The following is a 21109-nucleotide window of genomic DNA, read 5'->3' as shown; positions in this document are numbered from 1 at the left end:
GGTTGCGGTGCTCATCTCCGTTTCAAAGCCGAAGAGCCAGCGTTGTCCGAAGACGTTTCCGTGGTCATGTGGCCGGCATGACTAAACACCAAGGCGCACGGAACGCTTTTGAACTGCTAGGTTGGCAGGAGCTGGAACTAGAGACGGGAGCTCACTCCGTCATGTGGCACACTCGGGTCTCGAACTGCTGAACTACCGACCTTCCACAGCCTGCAGTTCAGCGTCTTAACCACTTGAGCCACCGCAGCTCCTACACACATGGATACATTAACAGAAATCTGACAGTGAACTTGGCTTGAACTCTGTTCAATGTCAATGTGCTTTCAATAAAATTATTGGGGCAAACATGGGCTGCATAAAACAGCGGATTCATTTGATTGTAATTGTTTTTGCCTTATTATGAGAGGTGGTGCTGGAAATTGGGCAAGCTAAGCAATTGCCTGGGACTGGACCGGTATAGAAAAGTGGGAGAGTCAGCACAATGCATTCGTTTTCTAAAGCTGCTGTTACCAACTTTTCAGACCCCCCCCCCCGGCACTCATAGATTTATAAAACTTTTAATCCCCCTTTGCCCCCTCCCCACTTAAGAGCCAGCCTCGGCCAGGAGGGTGGGGTAAAAATCTAAATAATAATAATAATAATAATAATAATAATAATAATAATAATAATAATAATAATAAGCTTTCCTTGGAGGAATACGGAATATACTTCTCTCTACAGATGTGGAGTGTCAACATACAGAAACACGAATAATACAAAGGCCCAAGAATTTAAAAACACAGAAGAAGATTCGATAATTGTAGGGAAGGGGACAGCCTTATTGTTCTTTGGTACTTTTTTGTCTTTAACAGGAGCAAAAAAGAAGACTAATGTGGCAATCTTATCTCTGATGTCACTGGCACTATCCAATAGTTACCCACACAACCACAGCTAAAAGTACTTCCTCCTTCCAGGTTCCAACCACCACCCAGAAGGTAAAAGGGAACCGACCAGGCCCCCTTCCATCATACCTGGATCTCGAGCCAACTGAGAGCTCCCTCCCACCTTCTCACTGCCACAGATGGGCAAAGCAGATGGAGGAAAACCGAGAAATCTCTTCCCAAGCAACAGCTATATTGTATTTTCTTCCATTTCCTGCAAACTGTTTTGAGAGCCAGAATTTGGATGAAAAGCAGGATAAAAATGCAGCCAAACAATTGCAAGAGGCATGCTGGCTGGAGGAGAATCACATCTGCCAGAGACCACGTCTTGTTGATTGAGTGCAAGGAAAATGCAGTTTTTCCCACAAGGTGCATCAGCTGAGCTGGGGGGGGGGGTAAGATGTTCTGCAACAACTGAACAAACTGTGCAAAAGAAACAGACATCTGGAAAGGCCCATCAAATGCCCTCTTGCAACCACTCTTCAAAACCCCAATAATTACACAATGCTGAGCCCAACAATTACGTCTGAAGTCCCTCTGGTGCTGCTAAGCTGCAGTTCCTCCCTGCAGCGCAAGCAGAATCCAGTCCCTGAGAATTTCAGCACCAGCGACGTATAGGGATCCTGAAGCACCATTCCTCAGCAGATTGTGTGGCAACAAGACTGTTGTTGTTTGACAGAAACATGCCTGCCAAAATCACATCACAGACAGAAGCTGGCTCTCCGGATTGCTTTGGAGATCCAGAAGGAGGCGGCCAGCTGCCATTTCGTACACATGTCAGCTGAACACTGCCCCCCCCCACAAATACTTAACAGTGCTTGCATTTAAAAAAACAACAAAAAACCACACCCCACACAGCAGATTTTTGCAAACTGGCATGCAAAAGCCAAAAGCCTCCTGGGTTTTTCATCTTTTAAACCCATTTTCACCAAAGCTGCATTTTAAAAACAGTAGCAACAGTCTCCTTCCTGCAACCTAAAATGTAAAGGAATTTATCAAATATTTGCCAAGCGTGGACTAACCCAACTTTAAAAAAATACAATTTGCATGCTTTAAATGCAGGTTTTGGGGTTGGTTTTTTTTTCCTTTTAAAAAATGCACATTGTTCTAAGAGCCAGTTTGGTGTAGTGGTTAGCAGAGTGGACTATCATCTGGGAGAACCGGGTTCGATTCCCCACTCCGCCATATGCAGCTGCTGGTGGGACCTTGGGTGAGTTACAAGTTCTGTCAGAGCTGTTCTCTCAAGGGCAGTTCTCGAAAGAGTTATCTCAGCCCTGCCTACCTCACAGGGTGTCTGTTGTGGGGAAGGAAAGGGAAAGGAGATTGTAAACCACTCTGAGACTCCTTCGGGTAGTGAAGGCCGGGGTATAAACCCAGTCTCCTCTCTTTTCCCACTACCTCTCTAAAGCAAACTTCTCACTTGAAGTGTAGTGGGTTAGACGCATGTAGAAACTACTGAGACCGATGTAGTGATCAGCATGGTTTACTGGTACACAACAAAGACAAAGACTAATGGCCGGCTGGCCAACTATATACACACCTGGGGACGCCCCCCTAGGTCCCGTTGGTGGGTTTAAATCTCCCGCCACGGTCCTATTGGTTCCCAAGTGGCGAGACTAGGAGCCTAGTCCCCATTGTTCTTGCAGAGTCAAGCTCTGGGGTATTCGCTGGCCCCTGGTGGCGGTCAGCGGACATAACATCACTACCCGCTTGAGCCAAGTTAATATGGTGCAGAGAATTCCTATTTGACTAGCATCTGTAGCCACAGCTTGAAGCAAACAGCCTAAGGTCAGCGCCCCCTCCCTATCACTTCTATCTCCGTGTCTCCCTATGTCTTTTAAGGCTGTCACCCTCTTTGTTCTCACAGCTAATTCCCAACATGGCCCAACGCACACAGATCAAGGGATGCGAGGTGCAGGTGAAAGGAGGGAACATCTCATCACATATCTCCGACATGCAGAGGTCATTTCGGGGGGGATCGCGGGGGATCGCAGTACCCCCGGGTGAGGTACGGGGGCGGGGCACATGACGAAGCCCCGCCCCCTGCTTCCGGCCACCCCCTTCTTCCAGCCTCATTCTGTTGCAGAAGGAGGAAGAAGCAGGAGGGTAAGTTGGAGTCCTCCCCCTCTGCCTGGCCAAGGCCACTCCACGTGGCCTCCGCAAGGAGGTCCCAGCCCCATCCAGGAGCTTCCCTGAGGTAGCTGTGTTAGTCTGTTGCTGCAAAATAGCCCAAGAGTTCAAATAGCAGCTTTAAGACTAACAAATAGCACCTTTAAGACTAACCTTTAAGACTAAGACTAACTGAGTGGTGGGTGTGGCCTTATGACACACTTCCAGTGATGTCAGGGGGTGTGCCGTATGACACACTTCCGGTGATGTCAGGGTGTGTGGCATATGCTAATGAGTTATGCTAATGAGTTCCCCTAGCTCTTTTTCTACGAAACGACCCCTGCCGACATGGTGCCCTCCGACACCTTTCCTAGCCCTCCACCAAAGTGGGCGGGGGCTAGATAGGTTTTTTTTGCCCAGCCAAGCTTCTGATTGGCTGTGCAGACTTTTAAAAAATGCCGATGAGACAGCAGAAGGATCTTCACAGTGTGACTGAAGGCAAATTGCGGCAGCCACCGTGTGGCAGGCCCTGCCTCCTGCAGCAGCCCTTTTGTGGCTGCACCCAGCATGCTGTGTCACAATTCCAACAATGCCAGCAGGCTCAAAAAGGTTGGCGGCGATTGCAGGAGATTTTTCTACAAACCGGAGAGAAAGTCCAGGTTTTCAGTAAAATCTGGAGTGTATTTTTTTAAAAACTGGGTTGCAAAAAATACCCCTTCCCCCTGCGAAGTAGCCTACAGTGTCTTCTGTGCCTTCTCAGATGTTGTGCAAAAACTGAGCCAGCATGTTGGGTTATGTTGCAACTCAAGACCGTCATGGAGAAGGGGGGTCAGAAGTGGCCAGGTGGGGCAAATGAGCAACTGGGCAGGATGGCGAAGAGGAAAAAACAGAAAGTTGGTGAGTAGGTGAGAAGGGTGCACAGGGTCTTCCATGCTGACTTAGGGCTCACAGCTACAGGTAACCGCTCATCAGTAGGCTTGCCAAGTATCCCCGGGGGGCGGGGAAACCCCCGCCCCAGAGGCCGTTCCCCGCCACCGACGGATCGGGCCCCGGGGGGAACCCCACCCCCAAAGCAGGGGACGTGCCCGGCGTCAGCACATCACCCAGAAGTGACGCAGCCATGCCGGGCGCGCCAGGGGTGGGGCTGCGGTCATCCGAGGGAAAACTCTATGTTTTTCCCTTGGATGACTGCAGCCCCGCCCCTGGCGCGCCCGACGCGGCCGCGTCACTTCCGGGTGATGTGCTTGCGGCGCACACTCCAGGAGGAAGCCGGGACTCGGAGTCCCCTGCTGCTGATTAATTACGACTTGGCAACCCTACTCATCAGCTGGCCAGCTATCTTTGAATTGAAAGTTTGTCCTGTCTTTATCCATCTCTAAACCCCCCAATTCAGTGGCTGGAACAGCAGGTGTGCAGGGGGGGGGGGAGCTGAAAACTCAGCCTGCGGATCTTTCAAGCTCTTAATTAGCCCCACCGATGAACTGTCCTGCAGTGGCTTGGGGGTTGCAGCATGTCCCTGCAATAAGCTGGATTTGGGGGAGGGGGTCTTCACAATCTTCTTGGGGCTGGAATTGTGGCCCCAAGTCACTGGTGATTACCTGGTGTTATGGATTACGGCTGGAACATTCCAGGACTCTCCACCAGAAACTGGCTGAGCTTGGAGATCCAGAACAATAGCCCACCTGGACTCTGAAGGTGACCAATGAGGAAGTAATGTTATATAAATAACCTATCGTGTGGGGTGAAAGGAGGGAATTTTGTGGCTGCACCCAGCATGCTGTGTCACAATTCCAACAATGCCAGCAGGCTCAAAAAGGTTGGCGGCGATTGCAGGAGATTTTTCTACAAACCGGAGAGAAAGTCCAGGTTTTCAGTAAAATCTGGAGTGTATTTTTTTAAAAACTGGGTTGCAAAAAATACCCCTTCCCCCTGCGAAGTAGCCTACAGTGTCTTCTGTGCCTTCTCAGATGTTGTGCAAAAACTGAGCCAGCATGTTGGGTTATGTTGCAACTCAAGACCGTCATGGAGAAGGGGGGTCAGAAGTGGCCAGGTGGGGCAAATGAGCAACTGGGCAGGATGGCGAAGAGGAAAAAACAGAAAGTTGGTGAGTAGGTGAGAAGGGTGCACAGGGTCTTCCATGCTGACTTAGGGCTCACAGCTACAGGTAACCGCTCATCAGTAGGCTTGCCAAGTATCCCCGGGGGGCGGGGAAACCCCCGCCCCAGAGGCCGTTCCCCGCCACCGACGGATCGGGCCCCGGGGGGAACCCCACCCCCAAAGCAGGGGACGTGCCCGGCGTCAGCACATCACCCAGAAGTGACGCAGCCATGCCGGGCGCGCCAGGGGTGGGGCTGCGGTCATCCGAGGGAAAACTCTATGTTTTTCCCTTGGATGACTGCAGCCCCGCCCCTGGCGCGCCCGACGCGGCCGCGTCACTTCCGGGTGATGTGCTTGCGGCGCACACTCCAGGAGGAAGCCGGGACTCGGAGTCCCCTGCTGCTGATTAATTACGACTTGGCAACCCTACTCATCAGCTGGCCAGCTATCTTTGAATTGAAAGTTTGTCCTGTCTTTATCCATCTCTAAACCCCCCAATTCAGTGGCTGGAACAGCAGGTGGGCAGGGGGGGGGGGAGCTGAAAACTCAGCCTGCGGATCTTTCAAGCTCTTAATTAGCCCCACCGATGAACTGTCCTGCAGTGGCTTGGGGGTTGCAGCATGTCCCTGCAATAAGCTGGATTTGGGGGAGGGGGTCTTCACAATCTTCTTGGGGCTGGAATTGTGGCCCCAAGTCACTGGTGATTACCTGGTGTTATGGATTACGGCTGGAACATTCCAGGACTCTCCACCAGAAACTGGCTGAGCTTGGAGATCCAGAACAATAGCCCACCTGGACTCTGAAGGTGACCAATGAGGAAGTAATGTTATATAAATAACCTATCGTGTGGGGTGAAAGGAGGGAAAGGAGTGGGGTGTGTTTGGGTGTGGGTTTTGCATGCTATTTAAACAGGGCTATTGCCCTGGGGGTTTAGTCTTGTTCCTGAAATCACATAATAAAATAGAGCTCTTTCACTGTAATGCGTCTTGAACCCAGTATTTAACACCTGGCTAGCATTCCACACAGGGCCAGGAGCTGGCAGAGGAGAAGAGAATGGGATTCCCCCACCTTCCTGAGTCTTCATAGGTCTACCATTTGTACCTTCTGTATACCAAGTGAGGACCTCAGGTTTTCACAGAGAGGTACTCTCGGTGGTTGATTCTCAGCTTTGAAATGTTCTCCCAAGACCGAATTATTGCCATAGCATTTTTTGTTTTAAGCAAGGTCACCAGGTCCCCTCTTCGAACTGGCAGGGGGATTTGGGGGTGTTCCGGGGGTGGGTGGGGATGCCACACGATGCAATGATGTCGCCCATAAGTGATGTCATCACGTCAGCAACACTGGGGGCAACACTCTGTTTTTTGGGTGAAACTCTATGGTAAATTTGCCCTCAAACCATAGAGTTTTGCCCAGTAACCAGAGTGTCCCCAACGCGATAGCGTCACTTCCGAGTGACGTCACTGCATCAGGGATATTGCATGACAACATCCCTGTTTGCGGGTGGGGTTTTCCCACCAGCCAGCAGGTCCGCAGTGGGGGGAAAGACCCCCAAAGTGGGAGATCCCCCACTCGGACATGGGAGCTGGCAACCCTAGTTCTAAGTGACCTTGGTTAGTCAGGGATAAGGAGAAGCAGAACAGAACTAGCATTTTATTACCTACCCTAAGAAAGGATGCCAATCAATCAGAAAACAATGTGGCCTTCTCCCCAATCCCCAGTCTTTTTAAAAAAGGTACAGACTGTTTTTGTATGAGCCTCTGCCCCCAAACCTTCCACACCGGACTGGCTCCGTCTTCTGTCCACTGATCAAAAGACCCCCATCTGGTACCAGAACCTTCGGTTTCAAACGACGGCAACCCGAACCTTGAGCACTTGGCACGGGGTCAGACAGAAGCCTAAATAAAACCAAGAGAACCAAACAGCCCCCCGACTGGCACAAGGGCCGCTCAGCTGCTTAGATGTTCGACTGATTGAAAGTGCGGGATATAAAAGCTCTAAATAAATGAAAAACATGTTATGTCTGAGCTGTGATGTGAATCCAGAGCCCTTTAAACGAGGGAAGCGGAAGACAGCCAGAATGGCACAAAGGGTGTTTGTGGTAGACTTGGATTAAACAGCAGCCCGCACTAAAAAAAAGAATCTTGTCGAGGAGGAGCAATGCCCCGATTCATTCTGACGCCCAAATAAATAGCTTCCATCAAAGGGACGCCGATGAAACGACTCCAATCAACTTTTCTGTACCTCAAAAGGCTTAAAAAAACCCCGTTACTCAAAAGCTCACAGTGTCCTTAGCGTAGCTCCTCTCCATAAACAGTCACACTCATTTTTGTGACCTCTGGAGGGTTGTAATGTTTTGGCTAAAGACACCCCCCCCCTCTCTCCCTCCCTTCCATCTGTACAAATGAGTTTGTGCTCTAATGGGGCTTATCTTAAGAATCCCTCCTCCAACGTCCTGCTGAGAGGCCTGTCAGGTGCAATGGCAACATGTACAAAGTCAATTCAATGGGAAGACATTCAAGCCCGCAAGAGGCTTTTAAAACATTCCGTGTTGTTCTGGAGCACTTGGCTGCAGTTTTCACAGGAAGGCCTTCTCCGAGTTGGGAAACAAGGGTTCTGACATCCTTCCCCTCCACCTCCCACTCCGTGGAAAAAAATCCTCATTTCTCCCCCTTCAGAGTTTGCCGTGGACCTGGGCTGTGAAGCAGGAAACTTTTTGAAGCCTTCATTTGCAGGAATCGACTTGGTTTCAAATTGGGACACTTAAAAAATAAAAACCACATCAGAAAAAAGGGCAGCTCTCAAGCAAGGAATAGAGTTCACAAGCCCACACACCATCACTTTGATTAAAGCTTCCGCTATATGTTTCTGTCCTTTGTGCAATTTCAACTAAAAGCGCCCCTTTGCTGACCCAGTGGACGTTCCAGGGCCCGGACACTCATTTTCTTGGCATGTTTCAACTCTGCTCCAACTTCACAGCTGTGTGGCCTAAGGAACTTCCCAGAGGATTCAAAACTGTCTTATAATCAGCTCCAGGCTCTAAACAAAGTGGGACAAAATAAAATGGGTCCGTCTCTTTTACTTGATAATGACAGCAAACAGGCCAGACAAGAAAGCCACCTCCACGAGGTCTAGTAACATGACCTGCACAGGAATACTGAAAACACTAATCTACAAATGCACCCTCAAAAGCCTATTTTTAAACATTATGTTACAAATGTCTGTATTTTGGAGCAAGATATTACGGACTAATATGGAATAATTACAGAATATAGGGTTGTCCTTATATCTAACAGCCAAGGGCTGATCCCTATGAGGATAAAGAAATTCACAAAAATGGGTCCAGCCCTGATATAATTAGCAGTTCTACAAACCCAGGGAAACCCTCAGGTTTACACAAGAATCCAGATTAGTGGTTGTTGGGTAAAATCACCTAAAAAGTGGGTAAAATCACCTAAAAAGAACAAAAGCAATGTCTTTGCATGCAGAGACATTTAAAAAAAAAAAACAATGAGAGATTGGGTGAGATATGGGTTTCCACAGCACTCAGAGGAGATGTAGTTGGATGGAAAAGGAGCAGCAATGGGCGGGGGAGGGAAAGAAGAAGAAGGAGAAGAAGGAGGAGGAGGAGGAGATTGGATGTATACCCCGCCCTTCACTACCCAAGGGAGTCTCAGAGTGGCTTACAAACTCCTTTCCCTTCCCCTCCCCACAACAGACACCCTGTGAGGTCGGTGGGGCTGAGAGAGCTCTTGACAGAAACTGCTCTTTTTCAAGGACAGCTCTGATCAGAGCTACGGATTGCCCAAGGCCATCCAGCCAGGTGCAAGTGGAGGAGTGGGGAATCAAACCCGGTTCTCCCAGATTAGAGTCCGCGCACTTAACCACGACACCAAACTGGAAAGAACGTGGAGACAGGCAAGAGGGGAAAGGAAGTGGTGGCCGGTGAGGGAATGAGATTTCCCCTGCCTCGCAAGTCTCCATATTTTATACAAAGACATGAGAACACGAAGCCCCAACTCATATTACAACGTGACAAATATACTTGCACATGTGCGAGCTCAAGCGCGCATACGCTGGTTTCATTCAGCGGCTTCTTTTTTCACAGAGGAAGGCTCAGCGCCACACAAAAATCCCCATTACATGAACAGAACTTCTTCAAAGAAGTAGGATCTCCCGCCTCCTCTTGAGACCACTACACAACATGTTCTAATTCCAGGCCCCAGACAACAAGTGCTCTCTTCCTCCACCCGCTCCACCATCCCACTCTACTCAGGGTCCAATAACGCAATGCCACTTTTTTGAACTTCTCCGTCATTGCCCGCTTCCTCTGCACTTCTCCACTTGCTTGACACTTCCCTGCATCCCACAACCTGCTTCCAGCTAACATTGCTTTACAAGTCAGAGGTCATTTCGGGGGGGGGATCGCAGTTCCCCTGGGTGAGGTACGGGGGGGGGCACATGACGAAGCCCCGCCCCCTGCTTCCGGCCACCCCGCTTCCGGCCCTCATTCAGCCAGGAGGAGGCAGGAGAAGAGGGAGGGGTAAGTTGCTTCCTCCCTGCCTCTCCCCACCCCTGCCTGCCTGGGGCCAGGGAGGGCCTTCACGGGGCTTCCTTGCACTCCCGCCGGCCTTGGAGGTCCACCGCCGGGCCCCTCATGGGGCTCGGCAGTGGAGCTGCAAGGCCGGCGGCGGCGGCCGGGACCGTTGGGGGCGGGGTGTGTGGCCTTATGACACACTTCCGGTGTTGTCAGGGGGGGTGGCATATGCTAATGAGTTATGCTAATGAGTTCCCCTAGCTCTTTTTCTACGAAACGACCCCTGTTACAAGTAAACCATTGCTGCTCTCTCCTCAGCTGCCTTTCACCCAAAACAAACTACGCAAATGCAAATGCACCAAACCCAAACCTCTGGAAGAAACAGCTGGCCCAATTTCAGTGCATGTATGAGATTCAACACCCCAAGGGTGATGGTGACTCACACAAGTGTCTAGTTCTTCTGTTGGAAGCCTGATTGAGCCTGGAGGAATTACAAATGGCCAAATTCCATGGAATAAGTGGCCAGCCTGACCTCTGTTGAGAGGAAAGTGAGATTTTCTTCAGTTTGATGTAGCGGTTAAGAGCAGGGGACTCTAATCTGGGAGAACGGGGTTTGATTCCCCACTCCTCCACGTGCAGCTGCTGGGTGACCCTGGGTCAGTCCCAGTTCTCTCAGAGCTGTTCTCTCAAGGGCAGTTCTCTCAGAGCTCTCTCAGCCCCATCAAACTCACAGGGTGTCGGTTGTTGGGAGAGGAAGGGAAGGAGACTGTAAGCCACTCCGAGACTCCAAGTGAAGGGCGGGGTATAAATTCAATTTCCTCCTCCTCCTCCTCCTGATGATGATGAATTATGAAGAAGAAGAAGAAGAGATTGGATTTATATCCAGCCCTTCACTTGGAGTCTCAGAGTGGCTTACAAACTCCTTTCCCTTCCCCTCCCCACAATAGACACCCTGTGACGTGGGTGGGGCTGAGAGAACTCTGACACAAGCTGCTCTTTTTCAAGGACAGCTGTGCCAGAGCTTGTGACTGGCCCAAGGTCACATCAGCAGGTGCAAGTGGAGGAGTGGGGAATCAAACCCGGTTCTCCCAGATTAGAGTCCGCACACTTAACCACTACACCAAACTGGCTCTCTGAAGGGGTCCCCTTAGTGCATGACCAGATCATGACCACTGCTCACATAGAGAAGACCTTCAGTCTTTCTTTCTTACACCATTTTCCCAAACTCAAACAGTCCCTCTTTCCAACCTGACAACACATGGGTTCCTCAACAGAAGAAGAAGAAAAGGAGAAGAGATTGGATTTATACCCCACGCTTCACTACCCGAAGGAGTCTCAGAGCAGTTTACAATACCTTTCCCTTCTCCTCCCCACAACAGACACCCTGTGAGGTAGGTGGGGCTGAGAGAGCTCTTTCAAGAACTGCTCATGAGAGAACCTGTGACTGACCCAAGGTCACACCAGCAGCTGCATGTGGAGGAGTGGGGAATCAAACCTAGTTATCCCAGATTAGAGTCCACGCTCCTAACCACTACACCAAACTGGCCCAATAACACTTTCCTCCCACCCACAAATGTTTCAGGATGAAGCCCCTACTCCACATGAACTGTCGTCTTGATCAGTTGGGCGCTACATGCATGTGACTGAACCCACAACTCATCTATGACTGTGTTATATCTGGTAGCTCTGTTCAAAAGTTGCCATGAACAGACATACAATCCAGCCCCGTTCACACGCATGAACATCTGTTAGTACATGTATACATGTTTGTAAGAAAGAGCCAACAAGTGTTCATTTTACAAATTGGACCAGTAACTGGATAAATGTGCAGTTTCAATCATGTATTTGGCTGTACGTGAGTTGAATGTAACATGAAAACTACTCAGCACACATATAATAAAATTCAAAGAGTACACCTAACATGGATTGTATGTATGTCCACCAACTTGTGAACAGGGCTTCCATGCACAGTGTATAACTGATTTTGCTTTATACAGGCACTGAGTAATTCTCATGCCACATTCAACTCATGTACAGCTGAACGTGTGATTTCATGGGTTTCATAGGTACAGTGAAGGTGTGTTGGCTCTTTTTTACAAAGAGGTGTGTGTGCACACAATGCGGGCTGTACGTGTGTTAACTGTAACGTATGAACAGGACTGTGTTGACATGAACCTCAATCCGTATACTTCATAATGTCTGGGAAAAGCCCTGAGATCTGATGTACCTGACCATGCAGTCATTCTACTAAAGGATAGTTCAAACAGGCTATTAAGAGGATAAAACAGCGGCAGAAAGAACTATGTGTGATGCTTCTTGGAAGAAAAGCAGATAAACGTACGTAGCAGAGAGAAATTTAACTATCTGCAGGAATTCCTCTCACAGTTTACTATTCTGCCACCATGTCACTGGCATTTGGGTTTTTCTGCAGGGGCAGACCTCTTTAGAAAAGCTTTTTCCGAGACAAGAGCTGTTTCAACGGCTAAGTGTAACACTGTGCCCGGAGAAGTCCATTAGGATGAACCCGGTTTAGTGTGGTATCATTGGTTTTAATTGCGTAGGGGTTTGAAATGACACTGTTAACCAATACCTTTCAGAAGAAAGGTAGATTTAAAATGCCTGAATAAAACTTGAAAAATACCAAGCTACAGTATTTCCTTTATATGGTGTGGTTACCCTTTCTTTAGCAGGCTGGAGGGGGGGGGGGGGGTTAAAGAAAACTGCTTTGATTTTTCTACTTGAAACTCCAGCATTAGAAATTATATGCCCGAGTCAATGAACATTCCTGGGAAGGGGGGAGCAGAGAAGAAAAACAAGCCTTTGTCTGCAGCTCCAAAGCCAGACCCTACTGACATTAGTCATCACCGCTGGAAACAAAGAGAAACACTGTAGGGACTCTACAGGTGTGCTGTTTATTGGGTCAGAGAGGAAGATCTTTTGTGATAGGAGCGTCACAGGCACGCACACCCTTGTGGCATGCGCCTGGGTTGCTGAGTCCAAAACAAGGCCTCACGCTTAGGCACTGCCCAGCCAGATTACTTCGCTTTGAAATATGAGCAACAGCTAACCACTTTCGGTATTAAAATGTTTGGTATCTGTATGGTTAGCACTTCAAATGTGAGTTGTTGAGTTTGTTAGATGCCTCCATAACTCCTTAAGTGGAATTGCTCCTGCAGGTGAGGAACAAGGTGACTGACTGGGGAGGATGCAACCTTGGGTGCCATCCACCCGATGGGGGCGGGGTTTCCCATGATTTCAGGCCTCCTGATCGACCAGCTGGCCAGCGGGGGAGCCCCGCCCCCAAAGAGCTCCACGGTGCCTGAAGTGCCCAGCACAATGACGTCACCCTGGGGTGACGTCATTGCATCGGGCACATTGCAGTGGGGATGCTCTAGCATTCAGCAGAAAAGCTCTATGGTGACCATAGACTTTTTTGCCAAATACTAGAATGTACCCCCGTGACATGCCTAGTTCGATGATGTCACTTCCGGGTGATGGCACTGTAGAGCGCGCACGTGCTTTGCATGTGCCTGAAGATCCCAGAGAGGATCCAGGAGCCCCCCACCGCCAAAAGGTAGGGACCTGGCAACCGTGATGCAACCAGCATTTCTGCACTACAGAATTATCGTTGCCTTTCTATCTCTAAGAGAGATCAGTGACTGACTCTCGTCTCGTATTTTTTTAATGCTGGAGACCCAGTCCCAATTGACATGTTGTTCACAGTCTTGATTAATTAATTAGTTAATTACCAAGAATCCTGGGAATTGCAGTGGAATGAGTAGCTGAGAAATTTCTGTTGTTAATCTTAGCCCCCCCATCAAGGGTCTGCCCAGAGAGATGAGCCCAGTGCACACGACCCTGTTCACACACTGACTCACTGAGTGGGGAGAAAGATCGGGCACATGCACCAATGGCCCCACCCCCTGCTGACTGCCAAGTTCCCAGCACAGTACAAACATGAGGAGCAGGGCTATTTTTGGGCAGGAACGGACAGGAACGGAGTTCCGGCTGGCTTCAGAGTTGGCCACGCCCACTACAGCCAAAACCTCTGCATGCGTGGCTACAGAGGGAAGGCCTGGAGAATGACCCCCACTGACGACTCTAGGATGGGCAGGCCAGGGGAGCCTCTGGAAGGATCAGGGAGGCATTTAAATGCCTCCCCGTGCCGTCCCCGGCCTGTTCAAGGGCCGGCTTGCCCGGGCTCCCTGCAGTCGCGGAGCGCCCCGGTAAGCCAAGGGCTGGCTTGTCTTGGCTCCGCCGCGGGGCACCCAGGCAAGCCAATGGAAAGCCTGGGGTGTGGCTAATATGCTAATGGACTGCGGTCAGGGGTGTGGCCTAATATGCTAATGTGTTTCTGCTGTTGGGGGTGGCCTATTATGCTAATGAGTCCCTGCTGGGCTTTTTCTACAAAAAAAGCCCTGCACTAATGTATTGTGGCTTTGATTAATTCCCTGTAACAACGGCCCGCGCCTCTCTGCAAATATATCTGTCCTCCTTCCTACAAGCTGCTTTTTGCCTCTGGGCAGGAGAGTTACTTCTTGAAAGCTGAGCAGGAAAGGACTTCAGTTGTCCCCTACAGAGAGACCCCCCGAAGCCCCCTTACTGCATAAGAAACCAGCGAGAAGGAATAGTGGCACTTTCCCTGCAAATGCCTTTGTGCTAGCGTTACATGAATCCACCCCTTCCTCTCAGAACTATTTGCATGCCTAGCAACCAACACGAGATGAGCCTTGGGTAAAAGAGCAGAATAGAAATCTAATACATAAAAGAAAAGAAAAAAAGAAATGGGCGAAGGGTGAGCGGCAAACCAACAAAGCTGCTGTCTGGAAAGAAATCTGGCCAACCGTGCCAGACTCGGAGGAAATCCAATCTCTTCTCTTCTTCTGCTTCATGTGCCCCTGCCTGTGGTCAGTGATGCTCTTTTCCAAATGTGGCTGATCATGGGGAGAGGACATGCACATGGGCACTTCCTTTGTGAGTCTGCACTGTGCAGATGAATTGGCGATTACAGGGGAGGTGAGGCCACTGCACTCACGCCAGCCCTCCCTTCCTTTGTGGTGAGTCAATGCAGGGGTGGACTGGAGGGAAAACTGGCCCTGTAAAAGGGGCCTGTCCATCCCCCCAGAGAGAGGGAGAGGCAGCCTGACTCTTGCTTGCTCCACAAGGCTCAGGAGGGCTGGGCACAACCCTTCTGTCACTGGGGTGGCCTGTCCCGGGGGGAGAGGCCATCAGCCCACCAGGAAAAGTCCTGGTGGCCGTAATGGCCAGTCTGCCCCTGCAGAGACGGGTCAACCGGAGAACCCTATAGATTGGTTCAGAACCTGATCGTACACAGGGCTAGCAAAATCTAAGCCGGGGTGGCCAAACTTGCTTAACGTAACAGCCACACAGAATAAATGTCAGATGTCTGAGAGTCGCAAGACACGAACAAATATTACACGGACGTTTTTATTGGAAAACATGCAAATTTGCTTTTTATCAACATTAAATTAGACTGTGTGAAAGAGCCGCATGTGGCTCCTGAGCTGCAGTTTGGCCACCCCTGATCTAGGCTGAGATGCTATTTGTACAAGAGGTTCCGGAGGTTGAAAACATACCTTTCCTCTCCTGGGACAGGCTTGGCATACCAAGCAAAAAGGTTTCCCTCCATCGCAAGTCCATCTACTGAACGAATTGCGTGCTTATCTGTGGCACTAACAGTGGAACGAGCACCAGGCCAAGGACAGATGCCCTCTCCTCAGTACGGCTTTACCTACACAGCCTGGGCAGCTTCTTTGTTGTGACTGGACAAGAGGATGTTGCCAGGCAGTTTCAAAACACTTCCCTTAATCGTCTGATGGTAAAAGTGGAAAGTGGCCAGGAAAGCAGGTTTGGGTATCTGATGAAAATCAAGATTGGGCAAACCGACCAGTCAAATATTTAAAAGGTACTTGGCTAGTATTTTACAAGTACTGGCAAACAAGCAAGCTTTACTCATCAACAGGCTGGATTACTTAACAGCAGTGTTCCCTCTAAGCTGAGTTAGTGTGAGCCAGCTCACAGTTTTTAAGCCTCCGGCTCACACATTTTTGTCTTGGCTCAAGAAGGATGGCTCCAGAGCAAACTAATTTATGCAGTAGCCAAATGGCTCTCTCACAACTTTAATGCCAGGAGCCCACAAAGCAGAAGTTTTGCTCACAAGACTCCACGGCTTAGAGGGAGCATTGCTTAACAGTAGTTAAAGAAAACAAATTATTGCACAAGAAGTTAATGTTTAAAGGGACATTACGAGAAGTGAGCTTTGCTGTGGATGTTAGCTTGTGTTCCTGTGTAGGTGGCCAGTTTTGCTACACTGGTTTCAAACAGCACTCCATCTTGCCCTTGCTAACGAATGACACTATGAAGAAAGGTGAGCTGCCACCTACCCTTGGCTTCCTGGCAAATCTGATAATATTTTACTACAGACAAATAGTAGACAGTCAATTGACCAGTCGATTGACCAGTGTGCCAGTCCTGCTGGGAACTGATGAGAGATAAGAGCCTGTGGGTTCCCAGTTTTTAGACTTGTTTTCCAAACCATCCTACGCTTTGGCTGACTTGCGCGCCTTCCTCCCACACAGCTTATGCACGGCCTCTTCAGTCTAACACCAAAATGGCTCCAGAACCCACAGTTATTTGAACCTCTGCACTACCAAGCGCCCTACTATCATTTCTACCCACTGTATTTCCCATTTTGCAAGAAAGGCTGCTAAAGTTAGAGTATTTAAAATATTTCTGTCCTGCCTTTCCAAGATGTTAGCTGTCAATATATATATATATTTTTTTAAAGGCTGGGTTACTAAAAAGGCAGTAAAAATATTTTTTTGTTTAAAAAAGCAGGATATGTGTGGGGAAGGAGGGTTGTCTGTCATATCCACTTAGGCAAGGCTATTTTCTGGAACGAATGAAGCAAACAATGGAAAAAAGAAATAAGGAGCTGCTACTGAGCAGGGGAGGGGGGAAGATTCCTCGTAGTCTGGATTTATTCTGATGGCAAACTTGTGCAAAGATAGTAAACAAAAGCTCAAAGCGCCAGATAATTTTGGAAAGAGCCCTTGGTGAGTACAGGGCTTGCTTGCCACCAGCCCGGCTGATGCAACTGATGCAGCTTCTGCAGAGCTGAACACAAAATCTAGAAGCTGAACTACTTCCATACAGGGTAGGCAACGGGGAGGAGGGGCAACAAAAATACCAGGCAGAAAGCCACCAGTGAAAAGAGAGAGAACGTAAGAACCGCCATGCTGGATCAGACCAGTGGTCCATCTAGTGTAGCATCCTCTCTAACACAGCGTTCCACCAGTTATTCTGGAAGGGCAACCAATACAGGGCATAGAGGGCAAGGCCCTCTCCTGATTCTGTCCCCTAGTACTGCTTTTCAGGGGTTTGTTGCCTCTGATTGCGGAAGCTCCCTTTAGTCTCCATGGCTGGTAAACTTTGATGGACTGATCCTCCATGAATGTATCTAATCCCCCATTAAAGCCATCTATGCTTGTGGCCACCACTATGCCCCCTGGCAGTGAATTCCACAAAGGTGAGGAAACAGAAACTTGGAATGGAACCCATTCAAGGTACTCCAGGTTCTACTGCACAAAGTTAGTTTTTTGTTTTTGTTTTAAAGAAAGCCCCGAAAATGAAGTTTTATTTTTAAAAAGTCATGCAACTTTAGTGCTGCAGTTTAAAATTCTGTTTACATGATTTTCCCACATAAAAAGGAATTAGGAAAGTCTTGCAGTTTAAAATGGTGACCCTTAAACACTTACTTGGGAGTTAGATGGTATGAACTGACAAGTAAAAACACAGAAAATCAGACTAAGCCATGAGAACAAATTTACCACATATGCTAAAAAAAAAATATTATAAAAATATTGGCATCAGGTGTTAGCCAAGTGCTACCCTTAAGAACATCTATTTAAAAACACATCTAAGAAATTTTAACCTCAATGCTTAACATGCAAAAGGAAACATTAGAACACCTGTGCAACCTACAAGGGCTCCCACCAGGCAGCTGTGATTGGCTGTCGGCCCCTGATGAGTCTACACTTGGGGGCAAGCCCAACACGACCTCTTCGTTATGTGTGAAACGGCCCCAAGAGATCACCTAAGTAATTTTTCCCCCTTCTTATTTTGCAAACAAGCGTTCCAAAGTGTAACTCAACAACAGGCCCTCTTGAGCTTCTGTATGCATATGGTATCTGTTTCAGGGTTATAAAAAAAAAAAAGCCTGTGAATAAAATAAACATGTCGAAAGAGAGCAATGATGAAATCGAAAAGCACCAGCTGGCTTTACCGTGCAACTCCGGTTCACTCGATTTGGGGCTGCTTCTTGCCCTCCGTTCCACTTTTTTCACAGCTGGGGCTCCACCGCCACCAACTCCTCCGCCGCCGCCGCCACCTCCCCCATTTGCAGCGCCATTATGAGTCTTGATGGTGCCATTGTACACAGTTGTACAGTTTCCCAGATGGCTCTTATAGATGGATGAAGGAGGGCTATTCAGACGGTTTTGGCGGTCAATCTGCCGGTCTTTCATCTTCTTGGGATGGGGTTTGTTGTACTGATCTTCCCTGGTTATGTAACTGGACATTCCATATAGTGGTATAATTTCTGAAATTGAATAGGAAATCAAAAGAGACACAACTCAGTTTCTAAAGAGACTTTTATCTGTTTTTATTTTACGTAGCGGCGTTCACTGTGTATGCGGGGCAGTAGTCGTGACAGTGGATGTGCTTTCTTTTGCCATCTCTCAAACAGCCATTGCTTATGTCAGCAACAACTTCATTGGTAAAGTTTTAAAAGTGCAGAGAGGTGGCATACAAATCTTCTAAATAAATAACTCAAGGCGATTCACGCTATTAAAAATCAATATGTGTATATAGTATATCTACTATAGTAGTTCTACTGTATCTTATAGTATACTATATAGTACGTATCTAGAGAGCAGAGAGCTGGTGTGGTATAAGACTAAGATCTGGGAGATCCAGCTTGGAATCCCCACTCTGCCATGGAAGCCTGGTGGGTGACCTTGGGCTAGTCACATACTCTCAGTCTAGCTTACATCATAAGAACATAAGAACATAAGAGACGCCAATGTTGGATCAGGCCAAAGGCCCATCCAGTCCAACACTCTGTGTCACACAGTAGCCAGAAATACCAGGTGCCATCAGGAGGTCCACCAGTGGGGCCAGGACATTAGAAGCCCCCCCAAGCATTAGAAGCCCCCCCCAAGCACCAAGAAGACAGAGCATCACTTGCCCCAGAGCCCCTATCTATACCTTGTGGCTAATAGCCACTGATGGACCTCTGCTCCATATGCTTATCTAATTCCCGTCCATGCTTGTAGCTGCCACCACTTCCTGTGGCAGTGAATTCCATGTGTTAATCACTCTTTGGGTGAAGAAGTACTTTCTTTTATCCGTTCTAACCTGACCGCTCTGCAGTTTCATGGAGTGCCCACGAGTTCTTGTATTGTGAGAAAGGGAGAAAAGTACCTCTTTCTCTACCTGCTCTTTCCCATGCATAATCTTATAAACCTCGATCATGTCACCCCTCAGTCGTCATGGGGTTGTTGTTAGGATAAAATGGAAAAGAGGAGAACTATGTTGCCTTTGTCGCAAATCCGGAAGCTGCAGCTAGTGCAGAATGCTGCAGCCAGGCTGTTGATGGGCCTCCCTGGTCAGGACCACATCCGGCCAGTGCTGAAAGCACTGCACTGGCTGCCAATAGTGTACCAGATTCACTTCAAAGTGCTGGTTCTTACTTTAAAGCCCTATATGGCCGGGTTCCAACATACCTAAGGGACCGCCTTTCCCCATATGTTCCTCAACGGGCACTACGGTCAGGGACGCAACATCTCCTGGTGACCCCAGGCCCCAAAGAGGCCAGGCTGGCTGCAACCAGGGCCAGGGCTTTTTCGGTGGCGGCTCCTACCTGGTGGAATGAGCTTCCGGAGGAGATCCGGGCCCTCGGTACCTTGCACAGTTCCGCAGGGCCTGTAAGATGGAGCTCTTCCGCCAGGCTTTTGAGTAGGAGCCGCCACTACCTTACCATCATTACCTTTACCATCATCATCAACTGGCCCTGGGAAAAGTGAATGACAAAGCTGCGTGGAGCTGACACCACGGATTTGGGAGTACCATCTTCAAGATGCCATCTTTGTTATTGAAGACTGATCTGAAACACCTACAGCACTTTATAATTTTGTAATACTGTAATGACTGTTTTTATGCTGTTTTAACCTGTTTTACATATTGGCAGGTGCCCTATTTGTGAGCCGCCCTGAGCCCGCTCGCGGGGAGGGCGGGCGGGCCATAATTTTTTTAAAAAAGCATTAGGTCCCAGTGGAGTATAAAAAGTTAGGGTGTACGTGAAGTAAATGAATAAAATCGAGTAACCGCATAAAATCGCACATCTCAAGCTAAACCAGACATCACAACCAAGACTAACCCAAAAGTGATTCCAGGCTAACCCAGAAGTGATTCCGGAATAAATCAGGTTCACAGTGCTTAAAGAGAGAGAAGGAGAGAGGCAACAGCCTGTTCCAAAGCATCAGAGCCATCTCCCCCCAAAACACCTGGAAAGAACCGTTCACTGTCCGATATTCTCAATTGTTAGAGACAAGAAGAAGTAACAGGAAGTGGTGGCAGCTACAGGCATGGACGGCTTCAAAGGGGAATTAGATAAGTATATGGAGCAGAGGTCCATCAGTGGCTATTAGCCACAAGGTATAGATAGGGACTCTGGGGCAAGTGATGCTCTGTCAACTTGGTGCTTGGGGGGGGGTCAGCAGTGGGAGGGCTTCTAGTGTCCTGGCCCCACTGGTGGACCTCCTGATGGCGCCTGGTATTTCTGGCCACTGTGTGATACAGAGTGTTGGACTGGATGGGCCTTTGGCCTGATCCAACATTGGCGTCTCTTATGTTCTCTTATGTTCTTATGTAATGGATCTGCTGAGCTGCACACAGGTTAAATTCAGGAAGAAACAGCCCTTCAACATATGTGGGCCCCAGGCTTTACCTAGATAGGTTCGTTCAGAATCCAGTGCCATAAAAAGGGGAAAGTCTTTCGTGCTGAGATTAACCACTGCTGTCTGAGAGGGCAGGTGTATACATTCGCATCTGAACATGCATCCATCAGATGCTCTTTCTTAAGAACCAGGCCCTTAAAATAAGTAATACATAAATAAAAGAATGGAAGTGGTTTGCCGTGCTGGTAAACATCCATCATAACCCGGAACGCTTTTTGTTTCAGGTTTTCAAACAAGACATCATCAAAGGAGCTCAATGTTCACAGGATTACAATTAACGTCTTGCGGCTCAAATCAATCCTGACGATCATGCCCGTTTTGAGAAAACAACAACAACAAATGAATTGGCCTCCTTTCATCTGGAAATGGCCTGCCAAGCAAAGGCAACTGAGTGCTGCAGGTGACCACAA

The 21109-nt window shown here is 48.7% G+C and overlaps 1 protein-coding gene across 1 annotated transcript in view; it reads right to left on the bottom strand.

Annotated features, from left to right (window-relative positions):
* FNDC3B (fibronectin type III domain containing 3B) overlaps nucleotides 1-21109 on the bottom strand; it is a 308226-nt gene that overhangs the window by 153197 nt on the left and 133920 nt on the right. The window contains exon 6 of the mRNA XM_015415259.1: nucleotides 17966-18280. Within this exon, the coding sequence (XP_015270745.1) occupies nucleotides 17966-18280 (315 nt within the window). The remainder of the gene's footprint in view (nucleotides 1-17965; nucleotides 18281-21109) is intronic.

This window comes from Gekko japonicus, unplaced genomic scaffold, assembly GCF_001447785.1.
Source record: "Gekko japonicus isolate JY-2015 unplaced genomic scaffold, Gekko_japonicus_V1.1 scaffold320, whole genome shotgun sequence".
Classification (NCBI taxonomy): domain Eukaryota; kingdom Metazoa; phylum Chordata; class Lepidosauria; order Squamata; family Gekkonidae; genus Gekko; species Gekko japonicus.
The sequence above is the reverse complement of the archived record's forward strand: the minus strand, read 5'-3'. Positions and strand labels throughout refer to the sequence as shown.